The sequence below is a fragment of the Erpetoichthys calabaricus genome, chromosome 4 (assembly GCF_900747795.2).
Source record: "Erpetoichthys calabaricus chromosome 4, fErpCal1.3, whole genome shotgun sequence".
Taxonomy (NCBI): Eukaryota; Metazoa; Chordata; class Cladistia; order Polypteriformes; family Polypteridae; genus Erpetoichthys; species Erpetoichthys calabaricus.
The window spans coordinates 200,869,538-200,896,434 of NC_041397.2; the positions used below are offsets into that span (position 1 = coordinate 200,869,538).

At 37.9% G+C, this 26,897-nt stretch overlaps 2 protein-coding genes and 1 long non-coding RNA gene across 3 annotated transcripts in view; 2 read left to right on the forward strand and 1 right to left on the reverse strand.

The window, feature by feature from the left end:
* Positions 1 to 17,193, forward strand: part of tmprss2 (transmembrane serine protease 2) — a 226,717-nt gene extending 209,524 nt beyond the window's left edge. Inside the window, exon 15 of the transcript XR_007934874.1 lies at positions 17,042 to 17,193. The gene's annotated coding sequence lies outside the window, so the exon portion shown is untranslated. The remainder of the gene's footprint in view (positions 1 to 17,041) is intronic.
* The window catches only part of bace2 (beta-secretase 2), a 60,581-nt gene extending 41,620 nt beyond the window's left edge, over positions 1 to 18,961 (reverse strand). The window contains exons 1-2 of the mRNA XM_028800179.2: positions 18,430 to 18,961; positions 2,344 to 2,432 (exon numbers count right to left, since the gene is read on the reverse strand). Of these exons, the coding sequence (XP_028656012.1) occupies positions 2,344 to 2,432; positions 18,430 to 18,702 (362 nt within the window). The 5' untranslated portion in view covers positions 18,703 to 18,961. The remainder of the gene's footprint in view (positions 1 to 2,343; positions 2,433 to 18,429) is intronic.
* A 32-nt stretch (positions 18,962 to 18,993) lies between these two features.
* On the forward strand, positions 18,994 to 26,516 carry LOC114650518 (uncharacterized). Its single transcript, XR_003716022.2, has 3 exons — positions 18,994 to 19,167; positions 19,799 to 19,857; positions 24,573 to 26,516. It is a non-coding gene; the product is annotated as an uncharacterized LOC114650518 (long non-coding RNA).
* The last annotated feature ends 381 nt before the right edge of the window (positions 26,517 to 26,897 follow it).

Genomic DNA, 26,897 nt, shown 5'->3' on the forward strand with positions numbered 1-26,897 from the left:
GCTGCCGGCGAGCAGGGAACTCACCTCCCGGATCCAGTCTGTCCAAGGCAGCTGCCTTTGCATGGCCTTCCTAGACGCCACGCTGTCCCGAGCGCCATCAGCAGCAGCACACCCATATGAGCCCGCTGAATTCCTGTAACACCCGTCGCTGCTTTTCTGCACCAGGTAAGAGGATTCCGACCGTGGTCCAGTGGCGGTCTGTGGGTTCGCTCTCTCTCTCTCGGGGCCGTGAGCACTCCGCACCCGCGGTATGTGTGCGGGGGTGCCTGCTGCTCTGGGCCGTCCACAAAATATTTGTTTCGGGGTCCCTGCCTTGGAACAGGTAGAGGGCCCCACGTTGTGCGCCATTGTGGAACATGATCTGGACACAGACAGGCAGACACGTTGAAATCACCCTACACACGTTTATTCACAAAGTGCATATTTACAGTTCAGTGCTCCTCAGTCCCCAAAGGTTGCCTCCTTGCCTCCACCAGACTCCAGTCCTGAATGAAGGGAGGAGGCCCCTTTTATAATCACCTGGATGTGCTCCAGGTGCTTCCTGGCAATCTTCCACTGGCACTCCCCAGTGTGGCGGAAGTGCCGGCTGCGTACCCAGAAGCACTCCGGGTGTCCCTGATCCTCTTCCCCCCAGCACTTCCGGGTGTGGCTTCCGGGTGTGGCGGAAGTGCTGAGGTCCAGGGCTCCCAAGGCATTGGGGCGCCCCCTGGCGGTGACCATGAGCCCCTACAGGGATGAGCTTCCAAGCTCTGTACCCGTGGTCCCCACAGCCGCCAGGGCGGTCGCCCCCACGTGGTCTGGGGAAGGCGTAAGCCCCCTTCCGGTCCTCTGGGGCACCCCGGCCAGGTCACCCCCCCCAGCCACCTGCGACACTGGGGAAAAAAAACTCTTCTGGCTCTTAAGTTGTGTGAGTGGAAATTGAAGTGCTTTGTCTTCCCAAAGTACTGACCATTTTGGGCTTGACTGGCTGCTTAGTATAAGGATAGATTGAGTTTAAACCTTGCAAAGCACCACACTATGGAGAAAAACTTTTTTTTTACCATCTCACAACAATGTGATCAGCATGACATTTTCACACGAGTCTGCACTTCTGTGAATGTATTTGACAAATTAAAGAACAACAAAGGAATGAGAGGGCAGTTTAAAAGTGACAAAAACAGTTCAAAACATGTTCTGAAACATTAAGTGAAAAGAAAAAAAATGAGAAGATATCCTTTAAAAGGTATAACTCTCAGGTAACTCTTTGTGACTTTTAAATGTACAGTTTATCAAGTATCCAAAAATGTCTTACTAAACATCCCTTTTATTTTTATGACTGTCTTATTATTTACATCATTACATTCTCTTTAGCCACATATCCATCCATCCATTATCCAACCCACTGAATCCGAACACAGGGTCACGGGGTTCTGCTGGAGCCAATCCCAGCCAACACAGGGCACAAGGCAGGAACCAATCCCGGGCAGGGTGCCAGTCCACCGCAGGACACACACAAACACACCCACACACCAAGCACACACTAGGGCCAATTTAGAATCACCAATCCACCTAACCTGCATGTCTTTGGACTGTGGGAGGAAACCGGAGCGCCCGGAGGAAACCCACGCAGACACGGGGAGAACATGCAAACTCCACGCAGGGAGGACCCGGGAATTGAACCCAGGTCCCCAGGTCTCCCAACTGCGAGGCAGCAGCGCTACCCACTGCGCCACCGTGCCGCCCTTAGCCACATATTCCATTACAAATTTATGGAGAAGCAGATACCTTATCTTCAGTCTCAGAGGCAAGGAAGGAGCTGACCTTAACAGGGATGCTAGTTTATCAGTGTGTGCTTAGGGCAGGGCAATATATTGATTTGATATTTAAGATAATCGCAAAGCAAAAGCCAGCATCTTGATGTTTAGCACTTTTGCCTGACTTTTTTTTCGCAACTTCTTCTGAACATTAAAATCCGCAAAATCTCTATGTTGTATCTAAGCATAACTATGTCACAACTCTACCCACGTTGCCTAGCGAGAAACAGAAAAGAACCACTTATAATATTAGTTGTGTTGAACTATTTAAATTGTTCCCGTTTGATTTGTTTATTGTAAATGCTGAAAGTTTGTAAATTTTACCAATAAACCTAATTTGAAATGGTAGTTGAATAATTTTCAGTGGAACTATACCCCACTGTCAACTGTTACATTCTGCCAACTACATTAACATTCTTGTTTTTTTTTTTTTAAATTCAAAAGCAATGTATAATCTTAAAACACTGGAAACAGCAAAACACCACCGCTCTTTCAAACTCTCCCAGTCTCGAAAGTAACTGCCCACACACAGAATATAACTGATACTTACAGTTTTGAATTGTAGTAGTTGGTAATATCAGGGTTAGGAGCACCAGCGACAGCAAAGTTACTGCTCCCAGTGTCAACTAATATATTCAGCTGTGGGGAAAAAAAAAATAGAAAAATTAACTTGCTGAAATATGACTAACTGGCAGTTACAAGCAAGGTCTCCAACTGTAAATATCTTTGAATGAAAATTTCTTTTAATCCCTTCGTTAACTGCACTCATGAAAATAGTATCAATTTACAGAATTTTTTTTTTTTTTGGTAAAAGTACAAAGTATACCAAAATATAGTAAATGCATTTCAGTTCTGTACCTGGAAAAATTTCAAATGGTAATCCATTATCACATACTTCATATGATGTAAATAAAACAATGCATAGAGGTATTGTTACAAACACTTAATGCAAACAGATAAGTTCCCCTCAGGGATTAATACAGTGTTCCAATTTCCAAAAAAATTCTGTTGTTATGAATTATCAATACATAGGTTAACAACAATATCAAGAAAACACACCTGGTAAAAACCTAACCATGCCAGTATAAAGTAGGATTATTGGTTATAACTACTATCGCTAATTGCATGCAATGATTTTCTTCGTGTGTATTGTTTTTCTGAACCTTGCTTATTACAGGACACCATCTGATAATACAGGCATTGCTCATCTGAACTACTCATGGAAAGTAATGAGACAGTACCATCAATGACGCAGTTTTTTTAATTCTTAAACACTGCATGAATGTAGTCAATACTGTAGTTTAAATATCATGCACACTGCAAACTAACTGCAATTTTTTTTTTTTAAATTTAAACACACAAAGAGCTGAACAATATACTTTGCTAGCATATAATAAGGACAGGGAGCAATTATTTGTAGTGGTAGATGAAATCCTGCATTGTCTGCACTATATTATACAGTTAAATGAGACAAATACTGGGCTTTAAAATTAACCCCATTGTAATGTTGATGCTAAATATAGAGTAATGGGGATTGTGGAAGACAGGTGAAAAAGAGAGTGTAGGCAGGGTGGAATGGGTGGAGAAGAGTGTCAGGAGTGATTTGTGACAGATGGGTATCAGCAAAAGTGAAATGGAAGGTCTACAGGATGGTAGCGAGACCAGTTATGTTATATGGTTTGGAGACGGTGGCACTGACCAGAAAGCATGAGACAGAGCTGGAGGTGGCAGAGTTAAAGATACTAAGATTTGCATTGGGTGTGATGAGGATGGATAGGATTAGAAATGAGTACATTAGAGGGTCAGCTCAAGTTGGACGGTTGGGAGACAAAGTCAGAGAGACGAGATTGCATTAGTTTGGACATGTGCAGAGGAGAGAGGATGAGTATATTGGGAGAAGGATGTTAAAGATTGAGCTGCCAGAAAAGAGAAAGGCCTAATACAAATTTTATGGATGTGGTGAGCGAAGACATGCAGGAGATGGGTGTAACAGAACAAGATGCAGAGGACAGAAAGATATGGCAGAAGATGATTCCACTGTGGCAACCCCTAACGGGAGCAGCCGAAAGAAGAAGAAGAACAAAAAGTAATGTTGATGCTAAAGATTGAAGCATTCTGTTTTAGGGAATATTTAAAGACACCCTGGTCCATTTTTCTTTTTCCTAAGTATGCAACTGCAAAATCTGGCAAATAGCAAATATATTTTTTGGAAAAGCTTATTATTGTAATCTTTACTTCTTAATATTAATATGACACTGTTTCTGCATTTTGTTCTATTGAACAACTGCATTTATTAAACTACAATCTCACATGATGAGATTTAGGGCCCCTTAAAAATAGCTGATAGAAGATTTAGACAAAACAAAATATCACAGATGAATAAAGTCCAAGAAAAGTCTTTAAGATTTCAGAAATTACTAGTAGTGAATAGTGCGGGTTGCCTGGTGGTGTAAAACCAGGCTCCAGCCCACTGCAACCATGCTCAGAATTAAAAGGGCTTAAAAATGGAATGGTATACTGCAATAGTCTGGGTAGCCATTACATACAAAAGTTAAAAGGGAAAAAAAAGAAAAAATATGTATACAAACAATATGGAAAATAAGATAATCATTTTACCCAGAAAGTACAGCACTTGATGATTTCCTTAACACAAAAACATTGCCTGCCCATAAGCGGTTTAGTATGCTTCATACCTCCCACCCTTATCCAATTACATCTCCAATACAGGCCTATACTGCTGGTACTGTATATAGGGACTTCATTATTTTTACCCTCAATAAGAATCAATAGGAATCCAAATTATTCTAGCTAGTGTCATTTAGTGCACTGTGGTTATGTGTATTAGTCCACTATAACTGCAACTAACTTTTTTGCTAATGCCATAATTGAAATCTGTTGGATCTTTGTCTGCAACAACATATCAATGCCAAAGCAAGACATACTTTTCTGATACAGTGATCCCTCGCTATATCGCGCTTCGCCTTTCGCGGCTTCACTCTATCGCGGATTTTATATGTAAGCATATTTAAATATATATCGTGGATTTTTTGCTGGTTCGCGGATTTCTGAGGACAATGGGTCTTTTAATTTCTGGTACATGCTTCCTCAGTTGGTTTGCCCAGTTGATTTCATACAAGGGACGCTATTGGCAGAAGGCGGAGAAGCTACCCAACTTACTGTTCTCTCTCTCTCTTTTGCGCTGACTTTCTGTGATCCTGACGTAGGGGGTGTGAGCAGGGGTGCTGTTCGCACACCTAGACAATACGGACGCTCGTCTAAAAATGCTGAAAGATTATCTTCACGTTGCTACCTTCTGTGTGCAGCTGCTTCGTGAAGCGACATGCTGCACGGTGCTTCGCATACTTAAAAGCTCAAAGGGCACGTATTGATTTTTGACCTTGTTTTTCTCTGTCTCTCTCTCCCTGCTCCTAACGGAGGGGGTATGAGCTGCCGCCTTCAACAGCTTTGTACCGGCGGTGCTTCGCATACTTAAAAGCCAAACAGCTCTATTGATTTGTTTGCTTTCCTCTCTTGCCTGAAGAAGGGGCCTGAGTTGCCTCGAAAGCTTGCATATTGTAATCTTTTTAGTTAGCCAATAAAAGGTGTCATTTTGCTTGGCTTTTCTCTACTCTCTGTTTCTGACAGTCTGTGCTCCTGATGCGCACTCCTTTGAAGAGGAAGATATGTTTGCATTCTTTTAATTGTGAGACAGAACTGTCATCTCTGTCGTCATGGAGCACAGTTTAAACTTTTGAAAAAGAGACAAATGTTTGTTTGCAGTGTTTGAATAACGTTCCTGTCTCTCTACACAAATCTGTGACCCAAGCATGACAATATAAAAATAACCATATAAACATATGGTTTCTACTTCGCGGATTTTCTTATTTCGCGGGTGGCTCTGGAACGCAACCCCCGCGATGGAGGAGGGATTACTGTACTCCTTCATAGCTCCCTGTAATTTAATGTTCATCACTATGCTCTGTGTAAAGCCACTTATATTTAGTCTTACCCATACATATTCAATAATTTACTCCCCCCCCCCCCCCCCCAGTATGAAAGAAAGTAGCAAGCATGTTGAAACATGTCTGTGCATGTTTTGACATGTCTCAAGATTACTCATGCACAGTTGTGGCTCAGTGCAAATCTAACATTCCAGAAGACAGGATGTCAGGAGAGTCCTTGTGTGAATCAAGCAAGAAAATGCTAGATTCGGAGAAACGTTCACTGATAAAATTTCTCACAAAACAAGGGAAAAGGCCAAAGGAGATCAATGAAAACAAGACTGCAGTTTATGGGGAGTCTGCCCCATCATACTGTAAAGTAAAATTTTGGAGTAAGCAGTTTATGTAAGGTAAAGAGTCCACTGAAGATGACCCTCACACTGGACGGCCTGAGGAAGCAACTTCCACAGAAATCTGCAAGAAAGTCAAGGATTTAATTATGTCAGACATACAAATTAAGGTGTCCCAAATAGTTGAAGAAATGGGTATCTTGGCAGGTACAGTTTGGAACATAAGTCAAGAAAAGTTGGGCATGACAAAGGTCAGTGCAAGATGAGTTCCAAGAATGCTGATGCCATGTCAGAAGGTCACAAGAACCCAGTGCTCTCAGGAGAACTTGGAGATGCTCCATGAAGAGTGAATTTTTTCATCTTTTGGTGAATGGAGATGAGACTTGGGTCTGTCATGAGATCCCGAGTCCAAGATGAAGGGAATGCAGTGGAAACACAAGTCAGCCCCCACCCCAAAATAGTTCAAGCCAGAAAAATTTAAAGACAAAATCATGGCAACTGTCTCCTGGGTCACTGAAGGATTTTTTGCTTCATTCCACACAAGACAACTATAAATCGGGTAGAGTTATGCCAACACAATGATCACTTTGCAGGAATCAATCAAGGAGGAAAGACAAGGAAAACTCACAGCAGGCGTGCTGCTTTTTCACGACAATGTGCCAGTTCACATGTCACGTCAATCACAGGCTGCTATCCAAGCCAAGAATATGGGTTCCAGCAGCTGAACCATCCACCCTACAGTTCTGACATGGATCCCTCAGATTATTTCCTGTTCAGAGTTTTGAAGAAATCTCTCTGTGGGCAGCGGTTTTCAAATGATGGAAGACATCAAGGCAGCTGTGACATTCTGGCTCGAAGGTCAAACATTAGATTACCCCCCCCCCCCAAGGTGTTAAAATCATTGCAGGAAAAGTGGATGAAGTGTATGGAGCTATCTGGGGACTATATTGAAAAATAAAACACATTTTTTGAAAACTCTTTCTATCCTATTTAGGTAGGTATCATTATTGAACACCCCTCATTTACACACTCACACTGTAGCCGAGTATTTTGGAAGGGCACATGAAACATAATGTAGCCTCTCAGTGTAAGACATAAAAGATTTAGATGGTTTTATGCAAATTTAAAAACAAATAGATTTATGTATTTGTTAAATTCAATTTCCACTTGCTAATTTACATTACACATTCCATGTATAAATTAAATATTACCAGTACAAAAGATGTGTCATGTGTGTGTGCACTAAAATCCATTCTACAGTGGGATGTTACACAGTTTGTTTCTGTTGTGTGCCCAATCCTTGGATAATTTTCAGCGCCAGAACTGGATTAAGTAGGCTTGATAATGGATATTTTTTATGCTAAATATAAATGTCAAAAGTATTCTTGAACAACTAGTTACCTTGGACACATGTAATAAATGTACTGCCCATTACTGAACTAAAATATTAAATTAAATATTTTAGACTACACATGAAATATATATGTCATAGATGTTAAGAAAAGCAGTGTTCAGTGATATTTACAGTATATACAGTATGGGACAGACATTGCACCATTGTAAAAATACAGCATGGGGGGATAAAAAAAATGTTCCTATCCTTTGTACGTAAAAAGCATTACGGTGGTGTACACTGTTCAAAGTTGATATATAAAATTAATGAAAGAAAATTAAATGGATGAACAATCTAGTTTTAAAATCTTGGTTGCTGCTGTAATAGTCAGAAAAGGATAAACCACACGCAAAGTCTGAAATAGAGTATTGTGTTTAGATGGCAACAGATTAACTGACCATGCCAACAGCAATAAGACATGAGAGGTATTGTGTGTCACAAGAACATATTGCATGCAAAATCTAAGTCACAAGCCAGTTTAAGGTCACCATCCTCCACTTCCAAAAACTGCATAATGTGTAAATGTTAGTTATTTTTGTTTAAAACCAAAGACTTTTGCTAAGGAGGCAGGGTATGTGTTTTTGGCAAGATAAACATTCAAGATCAGTACAATGCTACTAGTGAAAATGAATTAAAGTTAAAATAAAATAATGTGATTGGGGTCAGAAACAGAAGTTGAAAATATGAAAAAAATAAATCAAAATATCCATGCCAACATAATATACACAAAATGATGGCTATGAGTGAGACAGAATTATAGTATACACAGGCCTGTTTTTGGTAGGATATGAAGGAAAGCTTTTTGAAGATGGAGGAGTTAAAAGCAACAAAGAATAAGGCACATTGACCTACCAAAAAAAATGTTTATCTGATGTTTTCACATCTGAGAAACTGATAATGCTAAAGAAACACTACATGTCTATCTAAATATATGGAGCACAGGTGAAAGTTTCTAAAGGTAAATTTTACACAGTCTTTAAAGGAGTGTTTACTCGCATACTGGACTGTTGATGCATAGAATAAATTATAAGTGGGCTTAGTGCAACACATGGATACCTGGAAATCTTGATTTGACAATATTTTGTATACATTAAGTGAATAAATCCTTTATATGTAGCAGACATGATTGTTCCTGTTTTAAAAAAGCATTGTCAAGTTAGATTCTTGCAACATGTTAGCGATTCGCTGTGCATGCAGAATGTGCACGACAGGAGTCAAAAACTGCAGCACACATCCTAAAGTTTCCGTATAATTAAGACCTATAAATAATTCTTGATGTCATTCAAATCAAATCTAATGTAACTTTGAAAGATTACAAAGCAAATGTTTACAGGATTTTGTCAAACGTGACAATCAACAGATATAACAGATGTGCATCATGCCAAAAATATGTTGAGTTAAAACATTTCAGCTTATTAGTGTTTCTTTATTAATAATATAAAAGTACAAGTTTCTACATTTCCTTGATTTGTATCAAGATTAAATTCTTTAAGGATATGGATTCTTTTTGTGACTTTACTTAGTGTAACAGTAGGGGGCGCTAGTGCTCCCTTGAACCCTCAGGTACCACGCCAAACACCAGGTAAAAGTCTCAGACTCTTTATTTTTATAATAATAACGTGCACAATGCACCCTCCACTCCACACTTCTCATATAATCAATAATCAATACAATAACCAATCCTCCTGTCCCAGACGCGTTGCCACCCTTCCTCCCAGCTCAGCTCACTCGTCTGGGCTTTCCCACAATCCTTTATACTCCCTGACCTGGAAGTGGTTCCAATCCTACAGTCCATGATTCCTTATCACTTCCGGGTCACATTAAAAAGTCCTTTTCTTCAACCCGGAAGCACGTCGTTCCTTCTGGTCATGTGATCATGACGTACTTCCGGGTTATAGGGCACGTATAAGTCCTTGAGCCTCCCTGTAGCATCATCTGGTGGGCCCCACGGTGTCCAGCAGGATTGGGAATGAAAACTCCATTGTCCATAATTTCCTGATGGTCTTCGGGGCACTCCCATGCTACAGGGAGGGCTCCATCTAGCAGCCTGGGGGTATTGGCCGGGATGAACAGCTGGCCGTCTCCCACAATAATCAGAAACAGATCAAGGACTGCCTTGAAGTTGCTGGGTGCTGGAGCTTACTTAACATTACACAGTCACTCCAAACTCTTAAACACAAAGATAATTAAGAGTTACAAATGAAATTACAAATGAATCCAACATGTATATAGTGAATGAAGAAAGTAAAAACCCAGAAAAACAGAATCTGCAGACTCCACTGAGACAGTCAGCAGAGTAGATGTTGAACCCATCTCTTTGGGCTGAAAGGCATCAGTGCTAAACAATGTGTCACACCTTTATCTTATATAGAGCAATACTAACTTTTTAACTATTAACAAATTGCAACAAATTTAAAAATGTGTTTTCATGTACAATGCTTCAAATAGGTTTTTCTTGCTGCTGCCCCAAGAGTTCTCTCATTGATAACTACAAGCTGAAATTTGATTTAAATCTTTCTCAAACTAAGCACCTAACTGCTTTCACTCTACCAACATATACAGTCAGTAATCCAAGCTAATCAGGCCTCATTTTGCTCACAGCGGTACTTGGCAGTCAAGTGCTAAGATGATGCTGCATCTGTTACTTGTTTGTACCAATTAGCAGATGTGAACTGCTACACTGACACCCTGTCTTCTTCAATGGGTTAACAGATGTGGCAATTAGCAGCTCATTGAAACACTGGCACATTTAGCAAAAGGAATTATAATTACATCACATATCTCACTGCTTTTGGTTTTCCTGTGTAGCAATGACGAGTCAAATGTGTTACTACACAAAGCTGTGTTTTCAAACAGGCATAATCTGGTGGGGGTGTTAATGTTTGATGACTACTTTCAACAGCAATGCTACTCATATTAAAATGTGAGAACTGTCAAAGAGCAAATCACAGCTTTGCTTCAACTATTTCCAAATTAAGAAATTAGTAATGTTATGCAACTACAGTGGGTATCATCTCTAGTTAGAATAATGAATGCTACAGAATATCTGAATGTGTGCATTTAAAAAAAAAAAAAAAAAAAAAAAAAAAAATCACACTTCCCATGCATGTCAAACACTTCTTAACAACAGTGTTCTTGCTCGACAACACAGTTATTGTTTTGCAAAGTCACAGTTTCTACGTCTTTAGCTGTGGAGCAGAAGGATGAGCAGCTGCTTCAAGAGACTTGCACAGAGATCCCTGCTGCTTAAATAAATGACAATTGTTCCTTAGAGGTGAAAAAAGGACAAGGATCTTATATATTGGTAAGCACTTAAACACTGTTACAAGTGACAAACGTTATAAGAACAACATACTAAACTACAGCACTGTAAAATCATGATATGCTTTTGGTGCAATAAAAGCTCCCTGGGAATACATAATCCAGTAATAAGATTTCGTTTGATGTATGGATAATAATATCTAAAACACTGCAATAAAGTTAAGCACTCATTTACAAAAGGACTCCTATAAAAGTATAGGTTATAGAAAAAGCACTTAAATAAAAAGTAAATACAGATGTGTTTTGTTGGGAGGAGGGAATGGTAGCCGTTTATCATGATAAAAATGCCCGATAATGTCAAAATGTATTAAAACAAAATCAGAACAAGAACAGTCAATGGAGGACAAATTTGTTATTCTCAAACTCAACCTGCTTGTCAAGAGCCAAGCCTGTTAAAGCAGATGAACAGGCCTGACAAGGAAACTGCTAAAACAAAATTCTCATTCTTAGTTTTAAACATTATGTATGCAGTCCAAAATGTAGAACACTAAAGAAAGGTTTAATGATGACACATTGAAATTGTATTCAGCAAGCAGTCTTGCTACTATGACATACAATGTTTTTTGGGGACAAAAAGCTCACTGTGAGGTCTTTTTCCATCTTTACTACTGGCATAAAAATGGCAGTATGTAACAATTATTTTGATTTGGCTAAAAAAGACAATAGAGGTTTAAGTAGTCATCTAAAAGGATATGACTTGAGCAACATAATGTACATAGTCTAACCAATGTGAAAAGATTCAGTTCATCAAGCACATTTACTTAGCTATTAGCTAAGATGTCCCAGTATCTCATCTTGATACTTTTAAAAAACTTTTACGATATCTGCTTTAACTACAACACTCAGTAATCTGTTGTGTTTGTAGTAAAATTAAATTCTTACTCGCATCTCTCCCACAGACTAGACACAGTTATACAATGCCTACAACAAATCACAATATACAGTGGTGTGAAAAACTATTTGCCCCCTTCCTGATTTCTTACTCTTTTGCATGTTTGTCACACAAAATGTTTCTGATCATCAAACACATTTAACCATTAGTCAAATATAACACAAGTAAACACAAAATGCAGTTTGTAAATGGTGGTTTTTATTATTTAGGGAGAAAAAAAAAATCCAAACCTACATGGCCCTGTGTGAAAAAGTAATTGCCCCCTGAACCTAATAACTGGTTGGGCCACCCTTAGCAGCAGTAACTGCAATCAAGCGTTTGCGATAACTTGCAATGAGTCTTTTACAGCGCTCTGAAGGAATTTTGGCCCACTCATCTTTGCAAAATTGTTGTAATTCAGCTTTATTTGAGGGTTTTCTAGCATGAACCGCCTTTTTAAGGTCATGCCATAGCATCTCAATTGGATTCAGGTCAGGACTTTGACTAGGCCACTCCAAAGTCTTCATTTTGTTTTTCTTCAGCCATTCAGAGGTGGATTTGCTGGTGTGTTTTGGGTCATTGTCCTGTTGCAGCACCCAAGATCGCTTCAGCTTGAGTTGACGAACAGATGGCCGGACATTCTCCTTCAGGATTTTTTGGTAGACAGTAGAATTCATGGTTCCATCTATCACAGCAAGCCTTCCAGGTCCTGAAGCAGCAAAACAACCCCAGACCATCACACTACCACCACTATATTTTACTGTTGGTATGATGTTCTTTTTCTGAAATGCTGTGTTCCTTTTACGCCAGATGTAACGGGACATTTGCCTTCCAAAAAGTTCAACTTTTGACTCATCAGTCCACAAGGTATTTTCCCAAAAGTCTTGGCAATCATTGAGATGTTTCTTAGCAAAATTGAGACGAGCCCTAATGTTCTTTTTGCTTAACAGTGGTTTGCGTCTTGGAAATCTGCCATGCCGGCCGTTTTTGCCCAGTCTCTTTCTTATGGTGGAGTCGTGAACACTGACCTTAATTGAGGCAAGTGAGGCCTGCAGTTCTTTAGACGTTGTCCTGGGGTCTTTTGTGACCTCTCGGATGAGTCGTCTCTGCGCTCTTGGGGTAATTTTGGTCGGCCGGCCACTCCTGGGAAGGTTCACCACTGTTCCATGTTTTTGCCATTTGTGGATAATGGCTCTCACTGTGGTTCGTTGGAGTCCCAAAGCTTTAGAAATGGCTTTATAACCTTTACCAGACTGATATATCTCAATTACTTCTGTTCACATTTGTTCCTGAATTTCTTTGGATCTTGGCATGATGTCTAGCTTTTGAGGTGCTTTTGGTCTACTTCTCTGTGTCAGGCAGCTCCTATTTAAGTGATTTCTTGATTGAAACAGGTGTGGCAGTAATCAGGCCTGGGGGTGGCTACGGAAATTGAACTTAGGTGTGATACACCACAGTTAGGTTATTTTTTAACAAGGGGGCAATTACTTTTTCACACAGGGCCATGTAGGTTTGGATTTTTTTTCTCCCTAAATAATAAACACCATCATTTAAAAACTGCATTTTGTGTTTACTTGTGTTATATTTGACTAATGGTTAAATGTGTTTGATGATCAGAAACATTTTGTATGACAAACATGCAAAAGAATAAGAAATCAGGAAGGGGGCAAATAGTTTTTCACACCACTGTAATTCACAAAACACTTGTGTATTGGTCAATGTGATAGGCTTTTGAATTGCCTTATGACCTGTGCATAAAAACTGTCACAAAATCTGGTGATGAGAATGCTAAAGACTACCCAGAATAGAAAAATAGAAAAGTAACAAAGCAGGATGGCAGGTGTCATTAATATTACCATTTACCTTTCCAATGAAGTCTGTGTTACATAAAATAATCTTTTCTTTTCAGGACATATTGTAAGTTATATTCTGATTCACCTTCAACACCTTCTGTTTCTGCAATTTGGTCTCGAGTTGAGGTGGTATCGCAGAAAGATGCAACTCCAATAGTGGGTAAGGACTCAACTCTGCATCTGAATATGTTGGTGAGCTGCTATGTCTTTTTTTTTTTTTATATATAAACAGCATAGTGACCTGCGGCTGCATTTATAAATGGTGCGCATGCACAAAAATGTTGTGTATGCCCATTTACACTTTCACATTGAGAGGAATAAAACCAAAACTTGGCGTAAAACTATGCACATTTTCACGGCAGCTTCAGACCACATGTACACACATTTCTGCTTGTTTTTGTAAATGGGCAGCACCCACCATCAGTCCTACCATTTCTGTGTGGTTTCATTTTCTTTCTTAAATTTGTACCCATGACATGGGCTTTATCAAATACGCAGAATAACTGCATATCATTTACAAAACTAAGGAATTTGATTGTTATCATTCTGTAAAAATATAAATGGTGCATGAAATTGCCAAATTATTCCAACTACCATGGCTTCTTTAACATTGTTTGAAGACATCGCAAATGGAAGAATTAGAAGAGAGCGCATATCTATAAATCATAGCAATTTCTTGTCCCATGATGATGACTGGCTTCTAAGTCGATTTCGATTTATAAGACCTCTCCTTGCAGCTGTGTGCTGAACTGTGGCCGGATTTACAAAGGCAGACTCTGAGCAATTGTGCTCTGCCTCTTCCTCTGCAAGTTCTGTCCAACCTCAGGTTTATAGCCACACAAGCTTTTCAACAAGCGCTGGCTGACCGACGGGGTATTTCTCAGTCATCACTGAGTCACACCATACCAGCTGTATGGGATGGTATTATTCACTTGTCATTCAAATATAAAATTTCCTCACCCTGTGGTTGAACAGGGAAATATCACTGTACAATTTGCAGCAACGTCTGGTTTTCCTGGTGTAATCAGAACAGTCGACTGCACACATATTGCTATAAAGATGCCTTCAGAGAAAAAATTTGCTCATGTAAATAGAAACCATTTCCACCTTGTTAATATGCTGCTCTATAGTTCATAGAAAGTATGTTGTATTGTGCAAGCATGTTTGTGCTGCATAAAGTGGCACACAATCACGGCTTGCCTGTACCTGAAGAGATGCAGTATGATAAACCTGACCCACCAAACGATCAGCCAAATCGGACAACAATACAACTTCTTTTGGATGTAACTAGTTGAATATGAAAACTGGTGATCAGAGGCAGCATTTATTGTTTTAACCAAATCATTTAATTTGTGGCCAATATCACATAGAACTGCACTTATATTCCTGAATTCCTTTCTCCACATCATTTACAGCATCCACTATTGCATTTTGTGACTCCAGAACAGCGTCCTTCAGCACGCAGCTGGAGGATTGCTCAGTGGTTTCTGAGGCAGGGGTGTATGTGCAGCCAGCACCAGAAAATGTGCTCACCACAGCAGCACTCATCACCACATGGATTTGTATCCCCAGAAAAGGGGTCACCTTTTGTAATATTGTCTGAAACAGACTAAACAGTAATACTGCATCTGCTGCCTGCTTGTTTTTATTAATTATGCAAAATTTACAATTGATTTACACTCATTTTGGTAACAGTGTGACTTTCTGAACTTGAATATTTGAATGCCTTGGCCATCTGTGCAACTCCATCAATTTCCTTTTGTTGCTTATACCACTGCTTAAGCCAACAAATAGAACATTTTTCCTTCCCTCCACTTTTGAGCAGGACCTCCATTTCACATTGCTGAATTTTTTATTTTTTTTTTTTACATGTGTTTTTGTCATTATCTTTTAACACCCTGAGTAGTGGTAAGGTTGTCACACAGGGGGCGTCTTGTAGGGCAGGACCGACTGGGATTAGATTTGTGAAAAGTCAGACATGGAGATACAGACACAAAAAAAGTGGTATTTCCAAAACAAGAGTAGGTTTATTTACAGGTTTAACAAAACAAAATAATGTCCCAGTCAAAAACAGTGAGCATTAAATGAAGACAAAAATGTATATACACAAAAATTGGTAGTTTTCCTAAATAAAGAAAAGGCGTTCAAGAAGAAACTCCAAAAGAACGCCAAAAATATTTACAAGGAAAAAAAAAAACTATACTGTATAAGAACAAAAACAAAAGTACACCAAACCCCAAAATCTATATAAATACCTCCACCAAAGTAAAGCTACACTAGGAGATATCTATAATATATACAAGAAATTTACAAAATAAGGTACAAGCCGCTGTTTGGTATAATGAATGAAAATAGTTATACCAACCATGCAAACCATGTAAATGTTTAGGCAAAAAAAAAAAAAAAAAAAAAAATCACAAAACATGAAGGCAAGGGGCATGGAAGGGTGTTACCTTCTATGTTAATTATTTTATAGTTGGACAACACACAGCATATAAACTGCTGATAATTTTCTTCCTTTAAGATCATACAACCATGTATCCTTCCAAAAAGTCAGTTATTCAAACTAATCAGACATTGCAAAAGACATTACTAAGAGATCAGCAAGCCTTTGTCATATTCATTACAGGAGTCTCTATTAAATATATTCATACTGTTTTAGGGTGAAAAAAATCCTTTTGATTCCCTTGTTTTTTTTTTTTTATTAATCCTCATCAGCTGCCTCACAAACCAGCAGCAATGCAAAGTAAATCATGTGTCATCATCATGTGACACCTAAATGAAAGAGGCTTAAGATTTTACTGCTCAAGGCTCCTACCCATAAATGACATTTTTTGAAGATTACTAACGAAGCTTTGTACCTCATCTGTCATTAGTCAACTTCACTTTTAGAACCAAATAAATATGTACAAGTAAATAAATAAATACTGAACCTTCCAACATCTAATTCAGAGTCATCACAGCTTGAACCCTACTTTGGAAGCATTAGCTGCAAAGTATTAAGCAAACCTTAGCAGTCTGCCAGCCTAACACAAAGCAAACTCATATGAACAAATTTTGTATCCCCTTTGCGAATGTATTTGGGTAGTGTAAAGAAACTAGGGGAGAACAACGAAACTCCACACTGATGGCACAAAAATGGGGTCCAGGCAGTATAAGGCAGCAATATGGCCGTGTGGATATGTACCATGTGACTGGAAACCACTACAGTATTGTTTCCTTCCTATCTTGTATTAAGGACTGCAATTATGGACTCCACCTTATAGAATCTTAATTAAAGTTAACAAGATCACAAAATGGATGGACAAGTGACTTACTTTTAAAACAGGTAATGAATTTTCTTTTCTCACCCCAAACATAACTAATCTAAATTGCTTCCTAGATTCCTCAACTACTGTACTCTGATTTTGTTTCGTCAAGCTTGCTCTAGGGATGAGTGTACACACTTTTGGTATAAAGCTAGCAACACTGCCATTGCTGAAACTCTGAATGTTTCAAAGACACCATAAGATGTAAAAGTAACATCATCCATCCATCCATTATCCAACCTGCTATATCCTACCTACATGGTCATGGGAGTCTGCTGGAGCCAATCCCAGCCAACACAGGGCGCAAGGCAGGAAACAAACCCCGGGCAGGGCACTAGCCCACCCCAGCGCACACACACACACCAAGCACTTGGGACAATTTAGTATCGCTAATGCACCTAACCTGCATGTCTTTGGACTGTAGGAGGAAACCGGAGCACCTGGAGGAAACCCTTGCAGACACGGGGAGAACATGCAAACTCCACGCAGGGAGGACCTGGGAAGTGAACCTGGGTCTCCTAACTGCGGCAGCAGCACTACCCACTATGCCACCCAGTAACATCATTAAACAAGTAATTTCATCTTCAAATGGAGGGGGAATAGTTACTTCAAGCTCTTTGGGGGAATCTTTACTTTGGTCACAAGTAGCACACCACTTTTAATAAGCTACTTTAACTAGAAAAGTGTTAATTTGTATAAAGTTAATAATTCTGTTATTGTACCAATTTGTTTAGAAAAAAAATAATCGATTTAACATTAGTATTTATTTCAAATTCAAAAATTATATAAAAAAATCTTTCAGAATAATCATTTTGAAAACCCACCTATAAATTGTTACATTACATTATAAACTGTATAATTAATTGTTTTATCAATTAATGCTGCCTAACCTGTTCAAGCTCGCATGAATTCCAATTGATCTTATCTGCACATTTTTGGGATATGAGGATATAAGCCATCCATACAAGGGCAGAATGTACAAACTCACTCAGGCATTGCAGAGGGCTAAACACTGCGCCAGAGTGCCTCCCAATACTTGACAAATCGATTTAAGTTAATCACATGAGCAAAAACTACAATCTTAGCCCTTAACACTTCAGTCCACCAGCTTTCGCAGTCTGTGTTTTAATTTTGTGCTTATGTCTGTGTTGCTTTTCCTTTCACCTTCTGAAAGGGGTGCGCGTTTGTTGGGAGCGTGGACTGTATACGCCCAGAGTGTGTGAGCGAGTCGTGTAATGTACTGGCATCTCGTCCGGTTTCTGCCTTCCGCAACATTCCGAATGTTACGTTACTCCTAAATTCTTGTACTCGTCAAAAGCTCATTTTAAATTAACAGGAATAAATAACTAAACACTATAATCACAAATATAACTCCAGGTTAAATATGAATATATTGTTTGTAATACTATCATACCTGTCAATTTAAAACAAGAGGTAGCAGAAACAACCCTTAAAAACAGAATTCCAGAAGCGGACAATCTTGGTACGCTTTAAACGCAGCGGACGCATCTCTGCTCTGCTTATTCCTCCACAACACACACAGAACGAAGTTTAGTGTTTTGTGAAGTTGCCAACTTAATAAACTCCGTGCGCACTTACCATTTGTGCCGGTGATCCTATTGACATTTCGATGTAATAGCCATTACTAGCGTCTCCTTCTAGATTGTTCACCATTGTAAAAAAGTTAACTTGTCCGGCAGGGTCAGAAGCCAAGGAAAGCCCGTCTAAAGCGACGCCTTCAGCCTTAGAAGTGGTAACATTTAATTCCACAGGAATGCGAAACTTTTCCTTGGATCTTCGGAGTGGAAAAACGAACTGGGGAATACACGGGCCAACGAGAAGCAACAGGCAGACAGACTGTAACAAAATCATTTTTGTTTTAGAAGGAGCGTTATGCCGACAACACAAAAAAGAAACTACACCACGGAAGACAAGCTTCAGTCCACCGAACTAGAAAGTCGCCGTCTCTTTTGCAAGCGTTTTCTTCTCCGTCCAAAGTTGTAGATATATGATTTCATTAGGTAAGGAAAATACTTTTTTTTTCGCTTTCTTTAAAAAAAAAAAAAAAGTAAAATCCAGCCATGCAAAATCTCGTCGCGCGTAACTCTGTGTCAGGAGCAGAATAAAAACAAAAAACTTCTTAAGTGAAATCTTTTTTTCAATCCAAACCATGTGACGGATATGACGACATATATTCCTAGTAGCCCGCACCAATGCGGAGCAGAGAAGGTGTGGGACGCTGAAGAATATGCGGTAGTGACCAGTGCTACCACTACAGGTTAGATCATTGTTTAGGGCAGTCTCGAGCGTATGATCATTCGATCACTCTTTAATCGTGTAAGTTACTAATCAGTGGTGCTACTACAATAGAAATGAAGTGCTCAATATGCGGGTCACGTCTTTATCTAATAACAATCAACCTGCAAAAACTATTGGGGATCTAAATTTGAAGATGTTTATCGGTAGAAAGTTTGAAAACTGATTGGTCCGTATTGTAATAACAATACAATTCAAGAAGTGTCATATTCATAATATGTATCCTTTTAAGCAAATATAATCCAGATTTAAACTCAACATAGACAATCAATATGAACCCGAATGTTGCAACCTGAAAAGTGCACCATATTTCATTTGTTTCATATTTTTATCTACTCCTGAATGTTTTTGGAGGACTGGGAACATTTCTTAATAAGATCTGTTTTTTAAATCTTGTTTTATTTTACACACCCAGATGTGGACCAAAAGTTTATAATTATTACATCAGTAAAAAGATGTTCACTCCAAAAAAGAAAAGTTTGTGTTATAACTTTGCATGGTTGTAGAAATGCATTTTTAAAAATTAAATATGTTTATTATGTTGTTTATATAAATTGGTTAAATAGCCTTGACTTACTTATAGTGTATGTCTTAAGTTATATTGTCCACTGTTTATTGTTAATCATTTCTATTCATGTTTTTAATCATAAAGCATTACAAAGAAGTTGGGATGGAAAAGTCATAGGATAATGCTGTAATTCTTCCAATGAGGTATTCATCTTTTACTGCACCTTTTACACCTAATTCTCTTCCTTGTATATCCCTTGTGTACTTTATTATATGATCATTTAAAGTTACTCATTAATTATACTTCCATTCATTTTCTATAGCCACTTGTTCCTGGCACCCTGTCCACAGCAGGTTCCTGCCTTGCCCCAAGTACAGCATTAACTGGGGAAACTCCTAAATTGGTTTGAAAATATCATGTTATGTTATATATATATATATATATATATATATATATATATGCCAATTCCATTAAAAAGTCTCACAGAAAATGATACTATTCTAGCAGTATCCGGCACAGGGCAGAAACACAGGGTGAGGTGCCAGTGTGTCACAATGTACACATTCACACCCTTATGAAGCACTGTTTAAAAAAGGAAGAATTTCATTTATGCTGCAATGAAGAAAAAAAAAGACAGCAAAGTGTGACATCGCCCCATCCAACTAATTGGCAAAGAAGTTGCTCATAAAAGCACAAGATGACAAGATGAAATTCTTCCAACAGTGATAAACTGTTTCATTTTGACATTTTTCCCCATTTTTAAAATTTTTGTGCATTTGTTAATGTACAGTTTCATCCTTATTCTTTGCTTTTAATTTTGTCATTGTTATGCAGTATTAGAAATATTATAATATATATATCTTACACAGTATATATATAATATATATATATATATATATATATATATATATATATATATATATATATATATATATATATATATATATACTAACTGTGCCACCTGTCTAAGATGGGTAGAAATCTAAGTAATCAATATAGACCTCAGCATTAACATTTGTAGTGCACTATCTATTGGACTGTATATTTGCATTGCATTTGCCCAGAAATGATCAACACCGGCCATGGAGGGCCACAGTAGCTGCAGAGTTTCATGTTAATGTTTTTTTTATTTAGTGTGAAACTGCTTGTTAATTGACCTCCTTGTTTAACCAGACAGCAAGCTCTAGCTCTATTATTCATTATGTGACTTTTTCTCCCGTTGAAAATTAGAATGATTCTTTCTGCTGCCATAATTCTTCAGTGCCTGTCCTTTGTGTTTCATTTTAATTCACTTGCTTGTCAAGAATGTAAATTCAATATTGTTTCATTTTATTAACTAGAAGGTAATTAACTATAAGTTGCACACAATCATAGAGACAAGAGCAGATCAGCTGAATAAGCTAAATTGGTTACCATTTTATATATATATGTGTTAATCATTACATAGCTGAATTTAATAAAATATTTAGAATAATAGAAAGAAAAGAAAAACTAAAAAAGTAAGGGACTGTACAATTCCTCATTTAATTTTCTGGGTTTCCACAAAAAATAAAATATAAACTGGATGGAGTTTATGACACAACAGAAAGAAAGTGCAATGAACTGAATGGATATATCAATGCCATGTTCTTCACTAAGAATTTGGTTGGATGGAAAACCTACTGCATTTGCAGCCCTCCATGAGTAGGTTTAACTTTCCAGTAAAGCTAACATTTTGTAATGTGGAATAAATTCAGATTTCCCAAAGAAAACTATCATGAACACCTAAAGAATAATGTTAACTCCTCTTTTTATTTCTTTTTATTTCTTTCTCTCTCTCTTTCTCTCTTTCTTTCAGATAAACATGCCAAATGAGAACAACGCCCCACTACTTTATCTGTTTGTCCTTAGATGGCTGAAGAGTTCAAGCCTTGAGTCATATATCTTGTGTTAGTGGAACATGAGGTTCATTTTAAGAAACTCTTTTGCAAATATGTGTTCTCCTCCCTCTCCTTCCCTTGCTATCTTTTATCCATCTCATTAGAGAGGCAACCATTTTCAATGTTATGTGTCACCCGATGAAACATGCGGCATCATAGGGGAGATTCTGTACTTCGGTTCTTCCTGGTAGTGATACTGATCTGAACTTTTGTAGGGTAGGCCTTAAGGGTCTCTGGAAACAGTTTCCTGTGGTCATCCAATGTTTTCTGATCTGACTCTGGTGGGAGTAAATGGCTCATGTCATTCCCATTCAGCAAAGTTAATTCTGCAGGTTCATGGCACTGTTGTCACAGAGAGCCTCCTGGAGACAGTGCTGATGAAATTTCATAAGAGTTTTAGGTAAATGTTTAGGTAACTGAAGTCTTGCTATTGTACAGTACTCTAGTGTAAACAGTTAACTTGGTGTCCTTCATGAACAAACTGTTCTTGAATATGTAATGGTAAAGTTGATGTAGAACTTTATCCTTGATGATTACCTTTTAAGAGAGTTGGTTACCAAGATATAGAAGTTGATCTGTGATATTAATGGTAGTTATATTATTTAAGACATGACAGGAAGAAGGAGAGACAGACTATGTTTAGAGCACCATTTCTAGGATCACCCTTTCTGGGTTGAGCAAAAGGCACCCTGAATAGAACTGTTAAATCGTATACCATGAGACAGATGACCTTTTAACTTCTAGCACATATGTTTAGATGGATTCACAGTTCTTTTCCTTTTGCCACTAGCAGGACTTCAGGGCAGGAGTGGTTGGGAACATTGATAGGATCCTACATGTGAAGTGTTAATGTGAGCCAGGGTGCAGATGTATCCTTAAGATTTTGATAAATTAGTGCCCTTGATCCAGTGGAATGAGGGGCCACAATGACTGGAGACCACTGTTTCGCTGCAGACTTCTTCCACAGTTACAGCCGTAGAGACAAAGAATGCTTTCACCCACATGTTCTGCCTATACTTATTTAAGTGTTGAAGTGCTTTTTGTTTGGAGCCTCTTCCTTGACCTGTTTACTATGGGTGACACTGCCACTAGTACAAGACCTCAGATGGCATTAAATAAAAACATTAAAATGTGCAAATAGCAATGTTTGATCCAACCAAAAGCTAAGAACACAAAATCTATTTAACAAAAATACTTTTCATAGACTTACCTACACATTCTCACTGTGTCCGTCATTGGATGTTGATATTTACCTTATATTTTTAATTTTATAAAAAATTTTCATATTTGGTTTACACACCATTTTCTCAAGTGACTCCACAGTTTTATAATAAATGAAGTAATGCACTTTTAAAAATTGTTACAGTTTTCATGTGGGTACATGACTTTTTTCCATGAGGTCATAACATATAAAAATTGATGAAAAGACGATTGTCAAGTGACCATTTCAATCAAGACAAAAGCCTGCTTGAGTCTGCAGATCGAAGTAATTATGTAGGCTGTATTTTTTCATGGGGATAAAAGCACTCACTTATGAAAAGTGCACTTTCCTACAAACAGAATATTTATGCTCTGTGTAAAAGGCTGCTGCAACACTGTTATTTTAACATATTTGTACAGAACAATGCATAGCTGTAAAAGAGGGTAACCCTGATAATTTGTTTTAATAAGTTTAACTTGATTGGTATTTCTGACTTCACTTATTAGTCTGAGGCCATTAAAGCTATGCATTCAGTAGATTAATTTACTATAAATTCTTGGTACAAATTTTTTTTTAAGTTGACTGGAAACTTGGGCCATTCAAGTCGCGAATATGAAATTTGGCGATCAAGACAATCTAAAAACCTCAGTTATTTAATTAGGCTTGCAGGTACATTCTGTGGCACAGAAACCTAAAGTTCAGTATTGATTTAATTTTCAGAGGTGGCACAGGAAGTACATGCACCTTATTGGTTTGATAATATTTTCCTATTTTTTTTTTTTTCTTCCATTGTCTTAGAAAGTTATGTCAGGCAAAGCCCTTGATCATGTAGTTTAAAAGCTAACTAATTAAAAAGAATTATAAAGAATTAAAAATTATAAAGAAATATTTTGCTGAGCTTTCTCTTTAACTTTGAAATAGTCCTACAGTATACTTTTCCTTTTTTTTTGCGCAATCCAAAAGGACATGGTGTTGCATTTTTTTCTTATTGGTTTAGAAATGTGAGATGATTTGCTCAATGGACCAATGGTTGATAGGCAGGAAAGTGAGGTACAGGGACAAGCTACATACTAGGAGAGTAAGAGAAAGAAAGAAATGTCTTGTCAAGGTATGATAATGGGCACTGTAGTAATATTTCATAGTCAGTTTGGCACATTTTTTGACTAATTCAGGTATTCTGTAAACTACATAAAGGGTTATGTGCAGGCTTGCAGAGTTTGTAATACATTCAAAATGGCAAATGGCAGTGCTTCAAGTGTTATACAGCCAATCCTACTTCAAGATAGACATTGAAATGACATTTCCATGGATTTTATCACAGATATTCCATTCTCTGGAAGGTTTTCTACAGTTCTAGTAATTGCCAACATATTCTTAAAGACTGTATGTACATTTGTCCCATGAAAGAAACTAGTCCCAAGAATTTGATTTTTATAAAGTGATATTCTACATGAATTTCCCCCAAGACTATCATTTCAGCTAGGGGACCTCAATTCATTTCACAGGTTTGGAAAAACAGCTGTGCCAAGGTTGGCATACAATTAAATCTGACACAAAATTATGATCTGCAGAGCAATGGATGGGCAGAAAATGGTGAATTGAAAACTATAAAAGTTTTTGAGGTGTATAGTGGACAATGGTCAAACCAATTGGGAGGAACTCCTTTTGCTAGCTGAGTTCTCAAGAAGTGCCCTGATAACCACTGCCACAGGGTTGCCATTCTTTGAATGACAATATAGGTTTAAGCATACTTTTCCATCTGTTGATTCATTAAATACTACTTTGTCATGTCTTTCAGAACATCTACAGAACCTAAAAAATGTTGATAAGGTGTCAAGGAAAACCCATGAAGATCAGAAACCTCTGCCAAGAATTTTACAGACGAGGATAAAGGCTCTTCTAGACTTTCCATGGGGCAGAAAGGGAGGTTGACTATGTGAACCATTCTCTTCAGTGTTTCATCCTAAACACTAGCACCATAGTTTTGCTATGATGTGCAGTGCACAATTGGAAAAAACAGGGTGAACAGGCCTCAAAATGTCACCAGACAAATTAGGAATTCACTGAACCTGCCTCAGAAATAGGCCTTATTCCGGGCAGTGTGTACCCTAACTAAAAAGGCAGCCTTCAAACCTTTAGAGGCACAAAGTGAGACTCAGGCTTTAAAAATTCAAAAGCACTTTAAATATTCAAAAATGCTTTTCAAGGCAGAAAGTGACTGGAAACCCCAGTCTCAAGAAGGCAAAATCAATACAACAGGCCTAAATGTAAAGAATTTATTAAATAACAAAAGAGGCACAAAAATGGAACAACAAGGTAGAAAAAGCAAGCCTATCCGAAGGCTATCCAAAGCCACAATCCAAAAACAAGAATAAAAACAAAGTCCCTCAACCAGAAAAAATTGAAAACAATACAGGTTGACCTCCTGAACGCCTTGGACATAGGATTTTCAGGGAGGCATTTTGCCCTGGAAGTTCTAAGGGGTTGAGAAGGGACACCTTTATGCCCGGTGGAACACTAAGGGCATTAGGCAAATCCCAGCACACCTAGGTTGACCTCCTGCAGGGGCTGAAAGACTTGACATTAGAATTTTCCGGGGGGCATTTTGCCATTTAGTCTTATAGTAGCTGAGAGGGGATCATTTATGCCTTGAGCAGAACTGAGGGCCCAATCAATAATGCTCTAAGGGACCTTTATTCATTCTTAGCCTGAATATAAAGGCTGACGGCAGTTCCTCAGCAATAACATAATGGTGGTCCTGCCTCGTGGGGCTTAACCTATAAAAACTTAATATATGTAATGATGAACACATATACACAATACAAAAACACTAAGTAGCATTTAAAATAAATAGTTTTTGAGAAAAATGTTTTCCCTCCATTTTGCTTCCTAAGTTACAGTAAAAACCTTTACAAAAATGAAATATATTGCAATATACTCTAAAATATGTGATCATAAATTTCAATTTAATGTAAAATATATGCAGTTTAAATACATATTTTTAAGATTATATCCAAAATATAATGAATCATACATTTTCCTTAATATATTGTAACTAACATATTTCTATATATATTGTCGAGACATGCAATATAGTGCGCCCAGCCTCATATTTATCAAAGATTTCTCATGATGTACCTTTCAACCTGGGAAAAGATGTATACATGCTTTCCAGTGAATCCAATTGGAACTTCCGGCAGCTTACTATGAGTTGTTCAAGTAAGTAGACATGTCACCATATGTTGGCTGCAACATATTCCATGCTTAAACAGACTGTAAGTTTGGCATTTTTAACATTTCAAGAAAAATGGTAAAAAAAAGTTACATTGCTACCAATATTTGTTTCAACATTACCCCATTAGCTTGTGGGAAAGAGTAAATCTACTGTCAGGTTAACTGTCTTAACTATAAATGGGTCTGGAATATTAGAGCACCTGTTCACAAATGGTCTATTTGTAACTGAAGACATCAAAAGCATCCATGTTACCATTTGGACAAGAACAGTTGGCCCTGTGCAAAAGCCCTCAGTTTGAAGGTTCTGTCATAAAATCTAATTCCTAAATATGTGGGTTCATACAAAATATTGAAAAGACTGGGCAAATTACTTATAGGTTGACTTAACTATTGCATTTGTATATGATTTATTTATTGCATATTTCATAAGTGACAAATGTTATTTTTTTTTCTCCATGAGTCCCTGTTTTCTTTCTAGTGACGGTTGATTGTGCACCAAAAAATGATAGTGGCATCATTAAAGTTTCATAATAGATAATATCGTGTGGTGTGTATTTGTTACTTTGGCATGGAAATGGACCTGTAAATTGCTCTGTGAGGTGAAATCTATATGGGCATTATTGTGACTTCCTGATGGCTGCCCCTGGGGACTGTGTCTCAGGAGTATCAGGCTTTGGCAATTTATTTTATTTATCACATGTTATATCTGGAATTGTTTTTTTGTTCTTTTATTTACATGTTGTAATTTGTGTTGTGATCTGATAACAAAATAGTGATTTCATTAATCTTACATAAGTATGATTTTGACAGGAATTGCCTCCTGAAATTGTTTAAATAGGAAGGCATTATCACAGTGGGCAAAATAAAAATCTCAAATTGAGACTTTGAG